Source organism: Neoarius graeffei, chromosome 21 (genome assembly GCF_027579695.1).
Source record: "Neoarius graeffei isolate fNeoGra1 chromosome 21, fNeoGra1.pri, whole genome shotgun sequence".
Lineage (NCBI taxonomy): Eukaryota > Metazoa > Chordata > Actinopteri > Siluriformes > Ariidae > Neoarius > Neoarius graeffei.
The window spans coordinates 56,403,528-56,425,200 of NC_083589.1; the positions used below are offsets into that span (position 1 = coordinate 56,403,528).

A 21,673-nucleotide genomic window follows, 5' to 3' on the forward strand; every position below is an offset into this window, starting at 1 on the left:
GTTAACAGAAACAGTGGAGATCAAGGTGAGGTCTGGAAGATGAAGAAAACTTTCTGAAAGAACTGCTCGTTGGATTGCTAAAAGAGCAAATAAAAACCCCTGTTTGACTGCAGAAGACCTTCAGAAAGATTTAGCAGACCCTGGAGTGGTGGTGCACTGTTCTACTATGCAGCGACACCTGAAGACCTTCATGGGAGAATCATCAGAAGAAAACCTTTCCTGCATCCGAGCCACAAAATTCAGCGTCTGAAGTTTGCAAATGAACATCTAAATAAGCCTGACGCATTTTGGAAACAAGTCCTGTGGACTGATGAAATCAAAATAGAACTTTTTGGCTACAATGTGCAAAGGTATGTTTGGAGAAAAAAGGGGGCCAAATTCCAGGAAAAGAACACCTCTCCAACTCTGAAGCATGGGCTTGGATCGATCATGCTTTGGGGTCGTGCTGCAGCCAGTGGCACAGGGCACATTTCATTGGTCGAGGGAAGCATGGATTCGAATAAATACCAGTAAATTCTGGAAGCAAACATCACACCATCTGTAAAAAAGTTGATGTTAAAAAGAGGACGGGTCCTACAATAAGACAATCCAAAACACACCTCAAAATCTACAATGGAATACCTCAAGAGGCCCAAGCTGAAGGTTTTGCCCTGGCCCTCACAGTCCCCTGACCTAAACATCACTGAAAATCTGTGGATAGATCTCAAAAGAGCAGCACATGCAAGACAGCCCAAGAAACTTGTAGAACTAGAAGCCTTTTGCAAGGACGAATGTGTGAAAATCCCCCAGGTAAGAACTGAAAGATTATTAGCTGGCTACAAAAAGTGTTTACAAGCTGTGATACTTGCCAAAGGGGGTGTTAGTAGGTACTAACCATGCAGGGTACCCAAACTTTTGCTTCAGGTCCTTTTCATTTTTTTGGTATTTTACACCTGTAAATGATGGAAATAAAAATGTAATCTTGCGGAAAATATTGAAGAAATATCTGGGGGCATCGTGGCTCAGGTGGTTAAGGCGCCATACCATGAATGCGGGCGACCCGGGTTCGATTCCGGCCCGAGGTCATTTCCCGATCCCTTCCCGTCTCTCTCTCTCCCGCTCATTTCCTGTCTCTACACTGTCCTATCCAATAAAGGTGCAAAAAGCCCAAAAAAATATCTTTAAAAAAAAAAAAGAAATATCATCCTTACCCTTTTGGTGATCAGTTCATCTTCTGCTCACTTAACTATTCACAGTAACATTTTCAGCAAGGATGCCCAAACTTTTGCATGCCACTGTATGTACACTCGCAGGTTAATAAACGTGGCCTTTCTTTGTCTCGCAAGCTTCATATTTGTTGGCCTGCTCCTTCTCACATAAAATATATTACATTACAGGCATTTAGCAGACGCTCTTATCCAGAGCGACATACAACATACCCAGAGCAGCCTGGGGAGCAGTTGGGGGTTAGGTACCTTGCTCAATGGCACTTTGGCCATTCCTGATGGTCCAGGGAATCGACCCGGCGACCTTTTGGTCCCAAAGCTGCTTCTCCAACCATTAGGCCATGGCTTCTCCCACTTCCCCCAAAATACCCACTTGAGCAACATCTTTGTTGGGTCCTATGACATCCCAGGCCAGATGCACACTTCTAGCTCAGAGAATGTTGCAAACGATCTGTTATTGTTCTCTCTCAACTCTCAGACTGGGTTTAATCTGTTCAATCCACAGAACATGAAAATCGAGCCAACCCTTCAGGACAGGTAAAGATGGGTCCTGTGGGCGTGTCTGTGTGTGTCTGTTGTCGTAATCAGCACACTTGTGATGATCTGTCCCATCCCCTCCCTGCAGAATGATAGAACAGAAGTTTCCACATGGTTCGATGTCGGTATATTCAAAACACTCTTCGCTGAGGTCACACACTACTATCTGCCCTCTGAGAACGGGAGCACTGACCCGATCTCCAGTAACGGCGAGGTCAGTCTGCGAACATGATTTGTACACTTTTGGAGCTATGCAAATCCTCAATACAACTTTCTCTCTAATAGAAGATACCAGGACCTCACACATTTGAAGGACGAGAAAAGCAGGAGCTTAAATCTAATGTGACGTACCGGTTCAGAGTGGCAGGCCTAAACTGCTGTGGCCGAGGAGACTTCAGCCCCACTGGGGAATTTAAAACATGCTGTCCTGGATTCCCAGAGGCACCTCCTGCTGTCAAAATCACCAAGGTACAACTACTCATGCAGAAATATCTACAAGATATAAGGTGCTGGTTATAAATGCGGTCATCTCATGCTATTCTTCTCCCTGAATCAGGCATCTGATTCAGTACACATCACATGGGAATCACCCTCCAATTCATCAGGGAAAATTCAGGAATATTCCATGTACCTGGCGGTAAAGAAGACGCGAGGAAACACCTCAGAGAAGCCAGGAGATCTTACCTTCATACGCATTTACCGTGGCGCCAAAACCGCATGTACAGTGAACGCCGCGAATCTGAGTAACGCGTACATCGACTGCTCGGCTCGTCCTGCCATCGTGTTCCGCATCGCCGCCAAGAACGACCGTGGCTACGGGCCCGCCACTCAGATCCGCTGGCTACAAGGTAAGTTTGTGTGTGTGGTGAAGAGGGTTCTGACACTGTTTTTAATTGCATGGTAGCCCGTGAAATTCTTAATGTTTGTTTTCCTGCAGAAAGCAATAAAATCAAATCAGCATTAAAACCAGACTCCAGCCCAACCAACCCTGAGCCAGATGACATTAGGTAAGATAAAGTAGCAGCCTGTCCTCTCTGATTAAATATGGCAAAGAACTTTCATCAGCCTGTGTAATTTCTTATGCCTGAAGCTAATCAGTACCTTTTTTTTTTGCCCCCAGCTTGTGACTGCTGCAGTGGCTGTTCTTACTCTCAAATCAGCTCTGGTTCTGGGCTTATTTTCACAGGAGCATACAGCGTTTTAATTTGATGCATTCTGCCATACTATTCAGTCCCAGATATATCTTTTTTTTTTTACTCAAGTGCATTTGTACAGTTTGCTGTAAGATTCCTAACTTATTTTTTTAAATACTGTTTCTAAATCTGCATTTTTACTACTGCCGTATTTAAAAATGTGCTCAATTTCCTGCAGAGACTAAACATGCATAGACATGTTTGTTGAGGGCTCAAGACAATTTTATATTTTGTAAAATTTCATTGGTCAGTCATAGGGGTTAGATGGTTTAGTTGACCTCCCCAAAACTTGTTTGTAGAAGCAATTGAATGATTGATTTTCTTAGTAACAACATGTAGGTGTAGAGCCTGTAGGGTTTTTTTTAACTTTAAAGCAAGAGGAATTAACACTAGAGATCTGTTATAGCCTTTGTACTAAGTGAACAAAAGAACCAACTTTTCATATTTAACATTGTGTGACATTTATGAAGAATCATTTCAACTTTTTTTTTTTTAAACAGGGAAGTCCACTTTAATGTGGTAATAGTAGCGCTTGCTTCCCCCCCTTAGTTCTGTCAAAGGTAGAATTTTGGTTCAAATTCATGACCTTTAATGTAATGTAGTTACATGAATTGTAATTAAACAGTGGTACAATTAGCCAAGCTGATGCATTTCCCTCAATTTTATTTTAAGAATCAGAATGAAGTTGACCAACCAAATGGAGACTCCATTTGTGTTTACATAAACCCAGCGTTAGCCCTCCCTCCCCCCACCTGCAAACCTTTAAAAGGTAACAAATACATGGAATTCCCCCCCAAAAAACCCCACAAAAATGATTCAGTCTTCAGACATGACAGACCATTTTAAAATTAACGTACATTATAACAAAATGACTCATGAATTATAGACATCACTAGGAAAAAAAAAAAAATTTACAAATTCAGGCTCTCCGCTAGTAGATTCTTCTTTCCCTGCTCACAACTCTGTTCTCCAAAACCACCAGGAAACTTTAGAAGGTGAGAGAGCAGTCTGTGGACAAGTGCATGGTCTAGAGCTGAGCCACGTCATGAGAACTGGATTTGTTGAACAGCAGGGAGCTTTAAAAAAAAAAAAGTCATATGACAAGACAGTCATTTAATATTTCAATAATTTGCCGTTCAAGATTATAAAGAAAGCTGCATTATAAGAGCCTGTAATCCATACTATACAGACCACTGATAAAGAGCTAAATAATGATATTGTGCAAGGGGAGACAGAAATCTTAGTCCACCTACAACATGGACATTGTTACTGGGTTTTGAAAACTACTTTCCCACCAGCGCAACACACTACATCAGTGTCCCAGATGAATACAATTCACCTAAATACTGTAATCACGGATGCACAGTACAAAAGGCCAGTTTATACTTGCGTAGACTACGCTGTAGGTACGGCGCCAATGCTCACAGTATGACGCATTTATACTTGTACATGTACTACTGCATGAAACACCAGAAGGCACAACAAGAGTTCTGCAATTCACTGTAGGAAACAATATACTGAAAACATGGGAAAAGTGTATTAAGTGTACTAGTGATTAAATCAGATATCAGCTAAACTCACTGAAAGCATTTTAACTCCATTAGTATGAGCGGCGCGAAGTGAAAGTCCCGCTGCAGGCAAAGGAATAAGGCAAAAGTGACTGCATTTTAACCCACAGGATTAAACTGGCCATTATACTGAGCTACAGCCGCTATAAATGAAGCGCGAGGCTTTAGATCATAATAGATGGAAATACAATGCTAAAGTGGACCAATCAGCATTGTGAGATACAGTAGGTATTCCTAAAAAAGCACATCAGTTGTACAAGTATAGTGTAAAAACCATCATAGCTTTATCTGAACATCCATGGCAACAGCTAAAAGAATTATGGTTGCACCAACTGGCATTTTATAATAATTAATATAGCCTTAAGTTTAACTTAAACCATCCAAAATGAAATACGTAGATGCTTCATTACCTGTCTGTATGGTTTGTTACGAAAAAGTGTTGAAGCAAAACAAGGGCATAAAACACATTTGAGCTCACCATTCTCTGTAATGCCTGAAGGGATTTTGTTAATGTGCTTAAATGACTCGAAAGACTGACCTTGCTTGAAACAAAACGTTACACTGAAGACTGACACTAATCACACACAGTATCTGGATCTCAAATCATAGATGTATTTCCAGTTTATATCATTGTGTTTGATGCATTTCACCATCACCAGCCACAGTGTGACCGTTTTGAGCTACGACCATTTTCCATACTCATACTACTACTAGCAGCATACCTTAGAGATACGCAGAACCATGGCCTCACTTTGTTTATAAATGCCTTGAGACCTCAAGAATGGCATAGGAATAGTTAAGCATTAACAATACATCTAATAGTAATTTTTACAATTAAAGTGATTCATATATAGCCTGGGAAATCCCATGCTGCTTTGCACAAATCGTTCCGATCTGAAAAGACAGCATGGAAACTATGGTCTAAAGCAGGGGTCTTCAATCCTATCCACAAAGGGCCAGTGTGGCTGCAGGCTTTCATTCCAACCAAGCAGGAGCTACACCTGATTTCACTTGTTTAATCATTTCACCCTCGTCTCCAGTCAACAATCAAGTGAGCCTCCAATTTGGCTGTAATGAAAGCCTGCAGCTACACTGGCCCTTTGCGGATAGGATTGAAGACCCCTGGTCTAAAGGCTCGCCTGAGTTAGGGAGCCAATCAGAGAGAGTGGGGAGGGGTGGAAAGACGGTGACGCGTACTACTCGACAAACAGAAGCTTGTAGTTTATTTGGGACTGTTTACAGATCACATTTAACATGGCGGCGAGCGATACGAACCAAACTTTCGATCAAGCTTTAGGACACTTTTCTGAATAGTTTAAAGCGAAAGTTTGTTTTTAAAAAAAAAAAAAGCGTTTGGCGTTACAGTCTCTTCTTCCCCTCTTCGTCGCTCTAACTACGTCACCGGGTACAACTGCCATGATTGGCCATGGGCTACGTAGACGCCAAACGATAGACATTCGCAACGTCCAATAAACAGCCGTTGACAATCGTAAACCACACCTCCCCTACGAGAAATTCAATAGGCAGATTCCAGACCATATTTCACTTGTGATATGGTCTGGTGTTAACCAGACTAATTCATATAGGTAGTGGTCTGAGAATAACCTTGACATGTGATGTCACAGCAGGAAGTCTATCAGTCTCATCACCATTTCTGCTATACTAAAAAAACAGAGCTGACTGCAACTTCGAGCCTCCATTTTGAGCCAATTCATCGCCATGCCACAAAGCAACACGACAGAAGGTGGATTTACATTGCGTTCATGGCCCAAGAATGTTCAAACTGCAAAGATTTGGATGCATTTTGAGAGATTCACGGGCACATTGGGTGCCTACGAAGTGGTTTATCCTCTGCACATTTACTGAGGACTCGTACGAGACCTCTGATCTGTTGAGCATTGGCTACAAGCCCATATTGAAAGAGGGTGCAGTACCAACAATTAAAGGAAATGAAAACAAGTTGAGTTGCACCACTTCTCCTGGAGTGTGAGCTGAGGGTTGTTGCTAAAACCCAGAACAGGACGTGACATCACGGGTTTTGATAATTGCCTGAGCCGAGCAGTAATGGCGGAGTACTCAGTACTGAGAAAATGGAGAATGAGTGGACCAGCAGTCTGATTTCCCCGCTGGATATGCTTGCCTCAGCAGCAATCTCTCACCCTTGCATGAAAGTGAATGAACAGAGAACTGAAAGACTGTTTCAAAAACAAAAATCAGCCACAAGGTCAGCCTTCAAGAAGCGACTCATTTGGATACAAAAAAAAATAAAAAAAATAAAAAAATACATTTACCTGCATTTAGATCAATGCATGTAACTTGTATTGTGTATAAGTTACGGGTATAAGAATATTTAATTTGCTTCAGAATGCAATCGTCTCGGTTCATCTAATTATTTAATTAGCCTCTTACATTTTAGCAGTGAAAATGCATGCATGTTGCACAAGTTAAAATACCTATCCTGTTTTAATGAGTGTCAACCCACAATCAAGGAAGTCCAATCAGTCTGAGTTGAGCAAGTTGGTAACGGTATTTCTTACTTTCACCAAGTTTATTTATATGACTTTGGTCTATAACTCTCAAAGGCCTCGGCCTTAAAACCGGTTCCCGCTGTGACATCACGCACTCAGGGCTGACTGGCTCAGCAGGGCAACTCGAATGCCAACCTTGCGGTCAATTTTAACTCAAATTTGTGTGCGTATACATTTCCCCCCATTCATGCAGCATACAAGAGTCAATAACAGATGCTATCCACTCAAATGTATTTAAAAATAAAGGTTCTGCGTATCTCCTTTAAGATCAAAGTTATGTTCAACCTGGTGCGCTGAGAGTATGTTGGTGGCTCTGTCAAGACACTAACCTGTTGGTATGTCGTGGTGTACACCATGACATTCTGCTGTTGGCCATCAGTTGTGATCATTCCAGCAGATAATTGATTTGCTGTAACACAAACACTTACACTGAGTACACAGCACTAATGACCATCTGGTGTACTATTTTTGCAGCATTACATAGTTTACACAGAAGATATTACACAGCTGTACAAAGACGTTTCTTCAAGTGGTGAATATACATTTTAAATACAAGATGATAAACTTTATATCTTCATGCCACCATGTAATGTTCTGATATATGGACCCCAAAAAAAATAAAAACACCCACGCAAGTTAATCAAAAGAACTTCAATTTTGAACCAGTTCACCATTTTGACAACATGTGTCTAGTCAGCAGGAAAACACTGGGAGTGAGGTCATCGGAATGAAATACCAGGAATTGTCATATGACCTGTATGGACCCATGCACACGCTTAATAAAACCATTGGGAAGTCATGTGACTGGGCAGATACGGAATTTTTGAATCCGGTCTGCACAAAGCTGTAGGAGGCCCAGGACCCATTTCCCCTCACCTCCACCAGTTTCAGTTTGCTAACAAGGTCATCTTAAAAATAGTTTTCATTTCGAGAGAACAGTAAAGTTAACTGTAGTTTATAGAATTCAAACTTATTCAAAAGGTGATTGGTTCGTTTTTCCTCACACCATTCTTCCTTGTTTTCTACCGTGTCTGTTAGTTAAAAAAGGTCATATGACAAAATGCTTCTTGACTTAGGTCAGGCAGGAAAATATTTGTCTCTTGGTCATTTGTATGGACCGAGCGCATGACCTCGAGCCAAATATTTTCCCATCCAGCCCTCCCACTCAGTCAATAAGTACATAATGTCACTCTGATCCACGATGTATTTTGGATGAAAAACGAGTTTAACATGAGAAGATAAACTTCATATCTTCATTCTCTATAATATAATATTTTTATTATATATATATATATATATATATATATATATATATATATATATATATATATATATATATATATATATATAATTTTAAATATATATTATATACACACACGTGTGTATGTACAAACAAAGTACTCAAATTTATCAAAATTCATTAATTTCCTCACAAATGACATAGGGATTTATATCATGGCTTTGGACATTTCTCCATGTCCCAGATGGAGCGCGTATGAAAAATACAAGTGGTGCATTTCCCAGTAAAACACTCTGGTCCATATAGTATACAGCATATGCTGTAACACGATCGCACTCATCACTTTAGCCAACACCGGAGATATACATTTATTGAGCACTTTATCTTAAATGATGTAGCACTCACCACTCATGTGGAGATTGCATGCGCATGTCTGTTAGTATAACTTTGTGGGAAAACATGCAAGTATGAATTTCTCTGCATTGTCCATTTAAAAAAAAAACCGAACTGTTACAACAAGCACTCTATATTCAGTACTTACTGAAACTGTCTTCTGTAAGGTCTTCACTCAGGCCTTCTGCGACTGCCACTGTTGCCATCCCCTTCTCACCCTTCATCGCCTAAAACACACCACAGCCCCTTTATCTACTCCGTTACACTAACATTAAGGAACACGCAGTGTGCATGTGAGAGAACCCGTACCTCTCTGAACTTCTGCAGGTAAACTTTGAGCGGCTCCACATACATATCAAAACCCAGTGTGGACATGGCAAACAGGATGTCCTCGCCATTGATAGTCTTGCGCTTCTCCTGATGACATCGCTCGCTGGCTTCTGATGTGATGAAGCTGATGAACTCGCTCACACACTCCTGTACACATTCTTTTGCGTCTTTTGCGATCTAGGAGCAAAATTATTAAAAAAAAAATAAATAAATAAATACCATTCAGGACTTGTGATAGTTGGTGCATGTGAACGGATGGCCGAGACACAAACCTTTCCCGTCTGTGGGATGGCGTTCTTCATGATGCGAGCTACGTTAGCAATAGGCAGGTAGATATCCTGCTCTCGGAGATTGTCTTTGCAACCATTGCCATCTTCATGATCATGAAGACTTTCTTCGCCATCATCTAGACAGAGACAAAATACATTTATGAATATTTACACCATGAACAACCACCAGAAAGGATCTAAAACATGCTACAACTCTTCCCTGAAAAATGTTACAGTGGTCTCGGAGCGCTACACCAAAACCTAGTCTCTTGAGTGTAGTGTCTTTTTCTCTTGGTGTTATCCCAGTGTTGTGTGCTTCAAAGTAGGGTTGGGCGGTATTACGGTAAGAAGGTATCCCGAGGTATCCAAAAGTACCAACGGTATCGGTCTCATTACTGTCATTTTAAAAATATATATAATATCTAAATAAATATGGAATACATGAGGTCATAATATAAAATAATAAATTGAAGATCATCCCGAATAACTGTAATCGTATTTTCACTAATTCTATCAATTTCCTAAAGAAGTTCTCATCGCGTGCAGGGTTGTTTATGTCGTTACCATGGCAACCCTGCATGACATTTGGAGTCTGACAGAAAGCTTCGCAAGAGACTGAGACCGCGGTTGAAAGATGTCAAGTCAAGATAACGAGTTAGTGGCAAAAAAAAAAAAAACACAACAGTGTGGCAGTATTTTGGTTTCAAACCAAACGAAAAGGAAGAGCCAGCAATAATGTAAATGACCGCGCAAAATCGAAAAAAATCTAATATGTCCCCTAAGGCACACCATAGCCTGGGGTACTCCACTTCCACGAGATCTCTCCAATGAGTTGTGTTTTGAGTAGGTTACATGAGTAACAACAAGGTAAAATAATATAACGTATGACATTTGGGATGTGGGTAATAAACGTTTGAAATGTCATCTACTGAAGAAACGGAAGAAAACATCGTAGCGTAAACTGTTAGGTTTCTGGTGGGAATTAGCAATGCGCTTGCTATCTTTGTTGGGTGTGTTAAACCGTATGGATTTAAGTGGAATAATTGTAAGGAGTTATGTGATCAAGACAACGTTTTAAGCAAGGTAAGGCCATTTGATTATTAATTTCCCCGCCATGGCATGGACCCATATGATTTTGCCTTGTGCAGCTATCACGCATTTGAATTAGGTTCGCCTCATTTGCGCTGAAGAATATGGTTTATCGCGCAGTCTAAACGGACATTGGGTGTTGGTTGATTCTTTTTCTTTTCTATTTCCCATGCTTGAAAGGGTATGATCCTGCTCATCGTGTACTTTTTTTTGATGGAGTAGGTGAAATAGTGCTGCAAATGGCGTTTCAACACAGACATGTGTAAACGACAGTTGAATGCTATTTTCAAGATGAAGGAAGAGTTGCGTGATGCTTTGAAATATCTCTTAATCCATTCATCAATGCACAAAATTCACTTTGCTGCTTAATCCATACCACAATGCACATAATTCACTATGCTGCTTTTAAATAGTACATTTGAGGCATAGGCGCAGGTCTGGACAAGGTCCGCCGGTATAGGCGCACGTTACACAGTAGGCCGAAACAAAATATTTTTTTCCTCGGTAATACCGTATACCCCGGGAAAACACAGACAGTTTAAAGGTATCAAAATTTGGATACCGCCCAACCCTACTTCAAAGATACATTTTCAATTATTGACATGGGTATTATTATAACCAGTTTAGACCACCTACCTTCGAAAACTCACTACTACACTTCAACTAACGCTGGGTTACAAATGCGATTTTGAAGCGCATGCACCCCTGCGGATTCACTACAGGTTTGCACTTTGTTGATGTCAGGAATTGTGCACAGTTTAGGACAACATTCAGGACACGACAAACTAAAGAGCACAAAATTATCTTCACCACTGTTTATGCAGCATGGTAACAGGAAACATTCCTGGCATCCAAGTAAGAAAAATAAATTTGAATGTCCCTTTATCTTGGAGATTTTTAAAGAGCCCAGCTCACACTTCCCAGAATCCAATTCATTTACATACAGGCAACTGCGTTTTGAAAATGTGAGCACGACTGTTAGCTCTCTTCATGCATGCTCAGCTAGCAGAAAATCAAGCCTTTACAAGAAAGCTTGCACTAATAAAAAATGTAATCTTATTCCATGATGTCTTCCGAGAAGTCGAATATCAGCCTAGACATAGAAGGGGCCAGTTATCCTCAACGAAACACCTACGGTTCTCCAATTCTACCAACTTGAACAGTAGCAGACCAACAAAGTCAGGCAAACTCCTCTAGTTGTGGAAAATTATTAGCCTCAGTAAGCTGCAAGACTGATACTTATCCATCTTCCTTTATTACATGGATCATTGAATGTGAATTACTTATTACATGCATCATTAATCAATTACGGTATTCTATGGTCTGTCATACCTGAATAGCAGACCATTACTGTGGACCAGATCATTAGCAGAAGCAATAAAATAATTTTATTTTTCTTCACGGTCTGGTTTCCATCAAATCCTGCACCCTGATTGGCTGGCGAGCAGGTCCATATCCTACAATACGGACCCCAGTTACTGACCTCTGGCAACTCGCTCGCTCACAACAAACATAGTAGCATTTTGTGTCAACATTTCTCTTTTTTTAAGATTATCAAAAATCTTGTAAATTTTTGCCAGCATTTCTCAGGAGACTAGCATTAATTTTACAGCATGGATAGTGATAACAGTCTTCACAGTGAAAGCGAGTTTTACTACCCTGAGGAAGAAGAAATAAAAGAAAACATTTCAGGAGAAAGCTAAAAATCTGTAACTGTTGCTAACGCCGAGCAAAAACATGGCTGAATGACTCAATTTTGTATAAATAGGGGACTACATAGGCGGCAAAATGTAGCATTTTTCCTGCCATGGAAGTGCACTTGTATACCGAGGAGGAAGCAATTTGAATTACAGCCATGAATGAGGATTCAAAATGGCAGCTCGGCTTTCCCTTTCAGGCGCTCTCGTTTTCTGTTAGAATTTGGTAAAGAAAAGTTAAATATATTGTTTACCAGCTTAAGGTCAGTCTGTATGGTGAAATACCGTGACCTCGGCCTGTACTTTCAAGACCTCGGTCACAGTATTTCATGATGCCGACCTCCCAGCTGGTAAATAACATATCAGTTAAAAAAAAAACACATTGATTTCTTTAGGGCACTTTCACACCAAAGGTTGCCTTAAAAGTCCCAAAAACAGTTGAAAATGAACTTCAATGTAATGCAAAAATCCATCCTGAATTCCATAGAATACATATTGGGTAACATGTACCTCAAGTATCAAGGCTACAAGTCATTTCAAATTCCAAAATTTATTAGTTTTAACATAGCAGGAAGGTAAAATTCACAAATTTGGATTTTTTTACATTATCATTCAGATTTAAGCCTAATTGGTGGATTGGGTCCCCTACATTCCACCTAATTATTGCAGAGATGTTAATGGAACAAAGAGAGACCAAAATATCCATCAATGGTGGACATATTTTGGAAAATCTAGTTTTTGGTGAATTTTTTCAGTCTATTTTAGGAGTCACTTCACATATCAATAGAGCTAGAAATGAGAAATAGGTCCAGGAAATCAGCTAAAATGCCTTTTTAGAAAGATACACCAATCTGGTAGGTGACTAGAAAATTTCAACTTCATACTGTATCTACTTTCCGGTCACCGCGCAAATCAAGTCAGGTCACAAAATCCATATTTCTGTTCAGGAGAGGACAGAATGTTTAACATCTTTTCAAATGAAAAATTACTCAGGAAAACTATGGCAACAATTTTGAATATGTCTTCTGATTGAAAAAAGAACCTTTTGCAGTTTCTTGGACCATTATATTATTTCTTGGACCTTTACAATAATGGTTTATTTATCCTTATTATCCTAAAAGTACTTAACATAAGTTAGCAATTTACATCCAAAACACCTGGAGCCACAAATTTCATATGTTAAACTATGCATTTGATGAGAGCAAACATTTAACATCTAGTCAGTGAGAGAGAATTAATAGTGTTGGGAGTCTTGGGCATTTGTTCAGGAGAGGACATTTTTCTTTAACGCTTAAATTTTCTCAGAAAATTAACCAATATTGTAACCTGGGCACATTTACATCCAAATTATTTGACTTGTCTGACCAACAGGTCTTTGTTTGTACTAGTACTAGTCCCCAGATGGTAACTTTGAGGCGAAAGTTCTCTCAAATTGCCACCTAGTTCAATCTCAGAAGTTCCTCATCTGTCTATTCTCGCTTTCCTACACATCAGTAGAAAAACCTGTCAAGAAGGCCTAATGCTACAAAAACTTAACTTATCATCAAATAACAATGAACAACACAACAGTGAAACAACACCAAAACTATGCCTACTTATTTTCCAATGGCCATAATTGAACATGAAATTCCCATGAACACAGAATGTCTGATCTGAAAGTCCTGGTCGTCTACAAAATCTATTCATTTCATACACGCTATGCCTCTTTAGCATTGGACCGACATTATCAACATCAACTTTCACTTAACATGGCTAAACAAGAACCAAAATGCTAACAGTAAAACTATGAAACAACAACAACAACACCACATTGGTCCTACCAATGACTACATTCAAACAGATCATTTACACATGAATGTACTAGTAGGCATGTGGAAACAAATGCATGATAAAACTATTCCAAGCTGACATTTTCTGGTAACTTGTAGTATTGATCCCGCTTATTAACTGAAGGCTGTCCAAGTTTGGTTACAATACATTCTATGCCAACTGTATCTGTGTCCTTTTCATCCACAATGAAGTATGGTTTGCCCCTAGATTTCAGATAAACTACATCATACTGTCTATTTATCCCTACACTCTGGATGATTGCTACGTAATTCTTGACTTTTCCTGTTGTTGTGACAAGCCTCAGTATTATGTAGTCACCAACATTGAAGCCTGAAATTATACAAATGCGGTTGGGATCAAGTCAGTGTCAATGACAGTTTGATTCATGTAGTTAAAAGATTCTAAAACTTTTGTTTTGGCCAAAAAAATACTATGCTCACCATACAATATATCAATTTTGGTCTTCTACCTGTTTACACTTAAACTGTACCAATGCACCCAATGACCTTAGAATGAACCCATAAAGCACTTTTTTTGCAGGGCCAGGTTTGCTGCCTGAGTTGTTTGGTGCATGAAGTGCATTGTGTAACGCAGTACAAAATATGCCTATTATGATATTAAATATCCTGTTCTGGAGAAGACATCCCCTTTAACAACATTTTTATGTAAATGTATCTCAACCATGCATTTGAATGCGATAGTTCCTCATGGGTTTTATATTGTTGGGCCCTAATTAATCCAGTAAGAATATTTCTCCATAAAACTGAGGTAAGTTTTACAGATTATCCCAAGTTCTGGAGAGGACAGATTTTTAACGCAGATTCTACATCAGGATTTCGAATAGCTGAAAAACTCACTACCTGCTTAATAACAGTTCAAATTGAAAATGAGGTGAAAACAGTGATAAAAAACAATTTCTTAAAATGTTATTCTAGACTGATAACGCACAACACATTATCAGTTACTCATGTTGTTCAGGAAAGGACAATCACTTTATTTGTTTTAACAGGGAAGGCCATGATTCAGTTAAATCACCATAGCGGCCAAACGAATTTACCGATTTTCATAAAATTTGGAATGGACATTTCTTGACTCACCCCCTATATAAGGAAGCAGCATGCTCAGCCATGCATGGGACAGAAATTTAATACTCAATGCAATATTTTAAAATTTAATTTGGGACTGCAGATTATGTCAAAAACATGTTAAAAATGGCTAATATTTCCACAATAATGATAGGATGGAAGAACCACCGACTGTGTAGCTTCTTTCCGACCCTCAGACAAAAACAGTGAACAAAAGTGATACATTATGTCACATTTAGTTTACTTTTATGACCCTAGAAGCTAAACTTGAAAAAGGCAACCTTTGGTGTGAAAGTGCCCTTTAGCAAATAGCTACATAATATATGGGATAATGTACAGTGAGCCAGTTATTATTGCAAAATAAAACCCTTCAGGGTGATCCAAGACCCTTCTGGGATCTTCACATTAGAGTTCTCCATCACCATGGTGCAAAGCAGGAACAAGAAGAGAACAGTGTTAATTAGGGTTTTGACTATTTGTGTACAATATGCTCTAGAAACCACTAAAAACAGGGCAATATTTGGAAAATTTAAAAAGTAAGTGATTTACCGTAATCACCACCTTAAAATAAAATTTAGTGCTGACTCAACAACACTTTTTGCATTATTAAGCTAAATGAGTGGTTTTATAGCTGCACAGAAACCAAACAAGTGATGCATACAGTAACAGTCAGTCTCTCCCAATCTCAACATGGTTGCAGTGTTTCCGCTATGTACAATTGGCTGCGGCGGGCCGCCGCACCTTGATTTTTGCCGCCGCACCTTCAGGAATTCCTGAAGGGGGGCCGTGGCCTGGGTAACTTTTTGAAAATTATTTTTGAAAATTATTTAAAAAAATAGGCTAAACCAATATTTTTTGGCGTTGAGTGGACTCGAGCCTGGCATGAACCGCTCTGACGTGCTATGACACCAATCTATCACCAGCCAATCAGAAGACTTAATCAAAACGCATCTCCCACCCACTTGTGTCCGCGTCTGAGACGTTGAATTTTCACAGAAGGAGGGAAGAAGTTGACTGAGGTAAGACTCAGTGATAAATTAACGAACAAATAAAATAGGAATTTCAACATATAGGGCTTAAGTTTGTTACCGTTAAATAAGCATTGCTTGTACAGTAACGTTATGTCGTTACAACGTTGACCCACTTTTAACGTGCCGAGTACCGACTGTAGCCGCTAACATGCCAATTAGCTTGCTGTCAAAAGTACAAAGACCTTAAATTGCTCTGTGTAAATTAGAAAATGGCGCAACTTCGTCTGTAGCCGTCAACTCAACTTGAGTTTTGAGCCGATCACAACAGGGCAGCACTGTGGTCTGAGGTAAAACATGATAGTTTAAGTTTGTTTAAATTACAAAAATGAGTACACCCAATGACTGTCTCATATACTCTTCATATACTCATACTGTTTAAGTAATGCAATAAAACTAATCTTTAAAAGTGGTATTTATTCAAACTGTTTGCATAGAATGAACTTTCGGGTTAACAGTGTAATAGTGTTGCAGTGTTCTGCAAATTTGCAATTTAATATTAAAGATCTTGAGACATGAAAGTGCTATTTTAAAAAATAAAAGGTCAGAAATGTTTTCTTTGTCGTCTATTTAGTTCATTTTATTTCCTCAATAACTTTCCTTGATTGAGAAATCGGTCTGGGCTCTTATGGGTTAATCAGTAGCCTGCATGCTAGTACATGTTCCATTTACAGTCAAACATTTTGATGGACTCCAGGCTCAATTTTGATTAATCAAAAATCTGCGTAGTAGTACAGTCTGAAGATGCTCTTGCACATTTGGTGTCAATTGAACAAAAAGTATGGGAGGATATAGGTTTAATAAGTTTTACAATTTTTGAAGTGAGTGATGGATTGACAAGTTTAGATGTGTTCAATATTTTCTTATCTTCAGACATAAAATTGTAGATGTTTCTTTACCTGCTTGATAGTTTTGACTGAGACTCCAATCTTCCTCAGAAGAGTCATTAGTCCTTAAATTAAATTCATTATAGACATGAACTTAAAATCATTGTTTTATTTTATGGCCTCGGTGCCCTGGCTTTTGGCCTTCGTGCCCTCGGCATCAGCAGAGCGTTCGTTTTCCACACTTCGTCGACTGAAATCATACCTCCGATCCACAATGACACAAAAGAAACTGAATAACTTGATGAACTGCCATATTCACCGTGACATTCTGGAACAAACTGACATGACAGCCATCGCAAAGGAGTTCGTGCAGGCCAATGACAAACGCAGGCAGGCCTTTGGGAAGTTAAGGGTAAGTCATTGGTTACTTCTATTAGCACCGCCGAGTGCACTGCTTCCTCTGTTTTCAATGTTTCTATACTGCATTGATACTGATACAAGCAAGTTGTTTAAGCTGAGTTAGCCTACTACCGAGGTGCTTTTGTTGTGTACTGTTGGCTGTTTTAGCATTTTATTCTGCGCAGTTATGTGCTGGCATGTTGTGGGCTAAAGTCCTGACCGATGGATTAATCTATGTATAGCCTTCTGTGCTGTTGGCTGTTTTTATCCTCGTACTGGGGTGGGACGTCTGAGCGCAGGTCTTGCCACCGCACCTTCAAACATTTTCTAGGGGAAACCCTATGGTTGAGTTTACTTATGGACCATGGGTGTCCATGTGCCATCAAGATGTACAGCTGGCACACTCCGTTGTGTGCATGACCAAAAACATGGCAGATTTCAAAAAGATTATTAAGCCAATTCAGGTGGACAAGATTATAAATTTCTGCTGAAGATCATTCCACCTACATGTAAAAAATAAGCAAAAAACAACTGGGTATTTCCTTGCTGCATTTACTTGCAGCTTTTATTGTGTACTTGGACATTTCAACAGGCTACTTTTTCATAAATTACTTTGTGAAAAACGCTGTACTTGTTACTCCCAAATTATTTACAATAGTAGAATTAACAGAGTTTTGGCATTGCAGCAACTATATTTGCAGTGTAGGAAATGGGTGCCCACCCCACCGTGGTCAGTTTGCAGCAAGGGCGGAATGAATTTATAAGTTGCCAGCCCCACGAGCGGTCCCTCTTTGAGGGGGCTCATCGTTCTCTCAATATTTCATCATATTGAAGGACTTTTCAAGACATTTTCACTAGATTCTGTTGGTTTGTTTACCGACGCGGACGCAGCCATATTGTTTTTGCTTAGAAATTAAACGAGCGCTCTGATTGGCTGTTGCTTCGGAGGTTCAGCCAATCAGACAGCTCGATACACACAACTCCATGAAATCCACCCCAAGTCTCACCTATGTCTGTGACTTTGAAAACCAGCGTCCTACCACACGAGTTGTCAAAATATCACATAAAAATGATTGTTAATTGTTCCAAATATCTGAAAATGTATGACTATCTTGGGATAAAACCACCTGAACCAAAGACCTCTCAAAAACAAACTGAAGAGAGAAAGAAAGCACAAGAAAAATATGATAAAGATAAGAGAAGGAGAACTGTTGTGGACAGTCGGAAGCAAGAGTTTGACTGGCTGGTATCCGATGACAACAAACTACTGTAAGGTGTATAGAGCTGCATATGGGCCCTTGTCTAAATGAAAAACCCCAGATAGACTTTAGGAAATATGCCAATGGAGCTTTTGTCACTGGTTCTATCAGTCTGAAGCATGATGGTTTGGCTGATCATGAGAAAACCATGGGTCACCGGGAAGCCAAGATGTTTATAGATAGGAACTCAAACATAGGTCACATACATTTATATACATAAACACCAGTAATAAGTCATAAAACTAAATTGAATATATGAAATTACATGCATGATACAACATTACATGCATTGCCTCTTTTACAATTTTTCGAAAATTATGCGATATTACAGCGGATTATTAGTTGAAATTGGGGCAGGCAACTTTTCAGAGTCGCCTGCCCTGTGGTCTGGCTGATATTTTCCATGAATTTCCTACACTGATATTTGTAGCTGTCCCATGGGGTCTTGTATAATCCTATACCATTCGTGGATTTTAGATTAAATCCACTCACAAACAAGACCAACAATTTAAAATTAAAAAAATAAATAGCCAAGAAGCCATTTGAGAGCTCGAAGAGTCGACTCGTTAGTGAACTGAACCGATTGTTCCGACTCACTGAGGCTTCGGTTGTGGCGCACTTCAACATCTCCAGAAGCACACCTACATTTACATTTCTGTCTACAATGCAGATATCAAACATCAACTAAAAACTCTGAAATTTAGACTACATCCAGAGCCCACAGTTGCCATGAAGGCCATTAACTCTGTAGCAACATGAGCTAAACTCGGTGCGAGTCGACACATGTAGAGTGAACCGACTCACTTGAAGCTTCGTTTCATTACCTTACACTATACACGAAATGTTTTTGAACATGTCCGTTGTTGGATGGGTATTTAAGATATACAATTATATAAATATGTACAAATCAGCCATTATTAACTTACCCTCTTGTGTTTGAAGCACATAATGGCCACTGGTCATGTACTCGCTCGTTATAGCCAACTGCGAGGTATCGGTGGTGGTGCTGTCTCCGTCCATCTGAAAACAAACACCATAAAATTAGTCAGGAATGCGACAAGTGAAATAAAACTTGAGCAAATTTAACAGCCAAGCTATCTAGTTTCTCTCAGTTAGAAATGCTAGCTATAGTTAGCTACAGCGCGGGATTATTATTACTTCATAAACTAGCCAGCTCACTAAAATTAATTAAGTCCGAAAGGGGTTTACACGAAAAATAAAATAAAAAGTTATACAGTTATCCATATTCATTTTCAAATAATAAAAAAGGTGTTTGTGTTCCTTGTTTGTTTTTCAAATTAGCTTGACAACAGCTAAGGACAGTTAGCCACCTAGCTAACCGGAGAACCGCCACAGTTACTACTGAGAAATAACAGGTCCACCATAACTGTTTTTTAAAAAAAAATGAACAGACCCCTTTTTAAAGATTTCTACATCACTACATACCAGCAATGCACATAATTCCGTGGTTAGTCAGAATCCTGAGTCGGGGATGTGCTGGTGACATTTTTCCCAGAAGAGGAAATCGTTAGTGGAAGGTTTTATCCAGCAGTGTAATGTCGCTAGCTAGCTGCCTGTCCAACAAAGAAATCCTCAGCTCAGGATTGAGTTCGGGCCTTGTGGTTTATACCAGACTACAATCCCAAACCTGTCTCTAATTAAGCGTTATTCTCGACACTTCCTGCTTTCAATCGTACATTCAGACAGACAACAAGCAAAAAAATCTGTCCGAGACGGACATTTTCATTCGAGCTAACGAGAAATCGGTTAGCAATCATTGGCCGAAGCCAGATACAAACCTGCAATGAAGCCCTGGTTGGTTCGCGTCTGCAAACGGCCGTGTGGTTGGACAGAAAATGGCTGCGAAAGGACCAGTCCCAGCGCGGAGAGCGCCGCCATACTGCACCGCCTACTGCTCCCACTAGAGGCCGAGTCAGGGGCGCGACACTGGGCCAGAGCACAGCTTTACTCTGCTGCAACGCTCTTTAATCACCATTTGTTTTATTCCGTTTTATTTATATTATCACAAAGCAGTTTTACACATCCTGATGAACACTAAAAACAACAACAACAAAGGTTGTGTCCATGACACTTCCTCTGGCTGTGGTGATCTGCTCAAGTGAACACATTTGACCCTTTAGTATATATTTACACAGAAAATGCATGTAGTTTACAGTTTAAACATTTACAGTCCATTAAATCATTTTTGGATGGCTACAGCTAGTCTAGGCACGGTGGTGTAGTGGTTAGCATTGTCGCCTCACGGCAAGAAGGTTCTGGGTTCGAACCCAGTGGCCGATGAGGGCCTTTCTGTGTGGAGTTTGCATGTTCTCCTCATGTCTGCGTGTGTTTCCTCCTACAGTCCAAAGATATGCAGGTTAGGTTAATTGGTGGCTCTAAATTGACCATGAGTGTGAATGGTTGTTTGTGTCTCTATGTGTGTGTCAGCCCTGCGATGAGCTAGCAGCTTGTCCAGGACGTACCCTGGCTCTCACCCATGGTCAGCTGGGATAGGCTCCGGTTTGCCCCCTGCGACCCTGCATGGGATAAGCGGTTACAGATAAAACAAAAACAAACAGCTAGCCTAAATCTCTATACGACAAACACGTGGATGGTTCCCCAAAGACTGCACTTTCCAAATACATCCATCCATTATCTGTAACCGCTTATCCTGTGCAGGGTCGCGGGCAAGCTGGAGCCCATCCCAGCTGACTATGGGTGAGAGGCAGGGTACACCCTGGACAAGTCGCTAGATCATCACAGGGCTGACACATAGAGACAAACAACAATTCACACTCACACCTACGGTCAATTTAGAGCCACCAATTAACCTAACCTGCATGTCTTTGGACTGTGAGGGAAACTGGAGCACCCAAGGAAACCCAGGCAGACACAGGGAGAACATGCAAACTCCGCACAGAAAGGCCCCCGTCAGCCGCTGGGCTCGAACCCAGAACCTTCTGACTGTGAGGCGACAGTGCACCACTACACCACTGTGCCACCTTTCCAAACACGTTTATGCTCAATTCTCTCAATCATTAGACAGTTAATAACTTCACTTTTATACAATAGCCGTAATGTCAAAACTCTAACGAAATCCGAAATGATTCTGACAACAGCTTGTACACTGTTGATCCTGTGGTGTACAGTTATAGAAGAGAAATGGTTTATAATCGCACTATCTGGTGTCGCCCAG

The 21,673-nt window shown here is 40.1% G+C and overlaps 2 protein-coding genes across 2 annotated transcripts in view; one reads left to right on the forward strand and one right to left on the reverse strand.

Moving 5' to 3' along the window:
* hcfc2 (host cell factor C2) overlaps positions 1-3,576 on the forward strand; it is a 40,605-nt gene extending 37,029 nt beyond the window's left edge. The window contains exons 12-17 of the mRNA XM_060903396.1: positions 1,711-1,742; positions 1,831-1,956; positions 2,028-2,210; positions 2,299-2,590; positions 2,680-2,749; positions 2,863-3,576. Of these exons, the coding sequence (XP_060759379.1) occupies positions 1,711-1,742; positions 1,831-1,956; positions 2,028-2,210; positions 2,299-2,590; positions 2,680-2,749; positions 2,863-2,869 (710 nt within the window). The 3' untranslated portion in view covers positions 2,870-3,576. The remainder of the gene's footprint in view (positions 1-1,710; positions 1,743-1,830; positions 1,957-2,027; positions 2,211-2,298; positions 2,591-2,679; positions 2,750-2,862) is intronic.
* nfyba (nuclear transcription factor Y, beta a) lies at positions 3,502-20,382 on the reverse strand. The gene is made up of 7 exons (XM_060903397.1): positions 20,277-20,382; positions 19,404-19,497; positions 9,267-9,400; positions 8,974-9,171; positions 8,813-8,891; positions 7,361-7,440; positions 3,502-4,011 (listed from the first exon to the last, which is right to left on the reverse strand). The coding sequence occupies exons 2-7, from the start codon at positions 19,495-19,497 to the stop codon at positions 3,979-3,981; spliced, it is 618 nt and encodes a 205-aa protein (XP_060759380.1). The 5' UTR covers positions 20,277-20,382; the 3' UTR covers positions 3,502-3,978.
* Between the last annotated feature and the right edge of the window lie 1,291 nt (positions 20,383-21,673).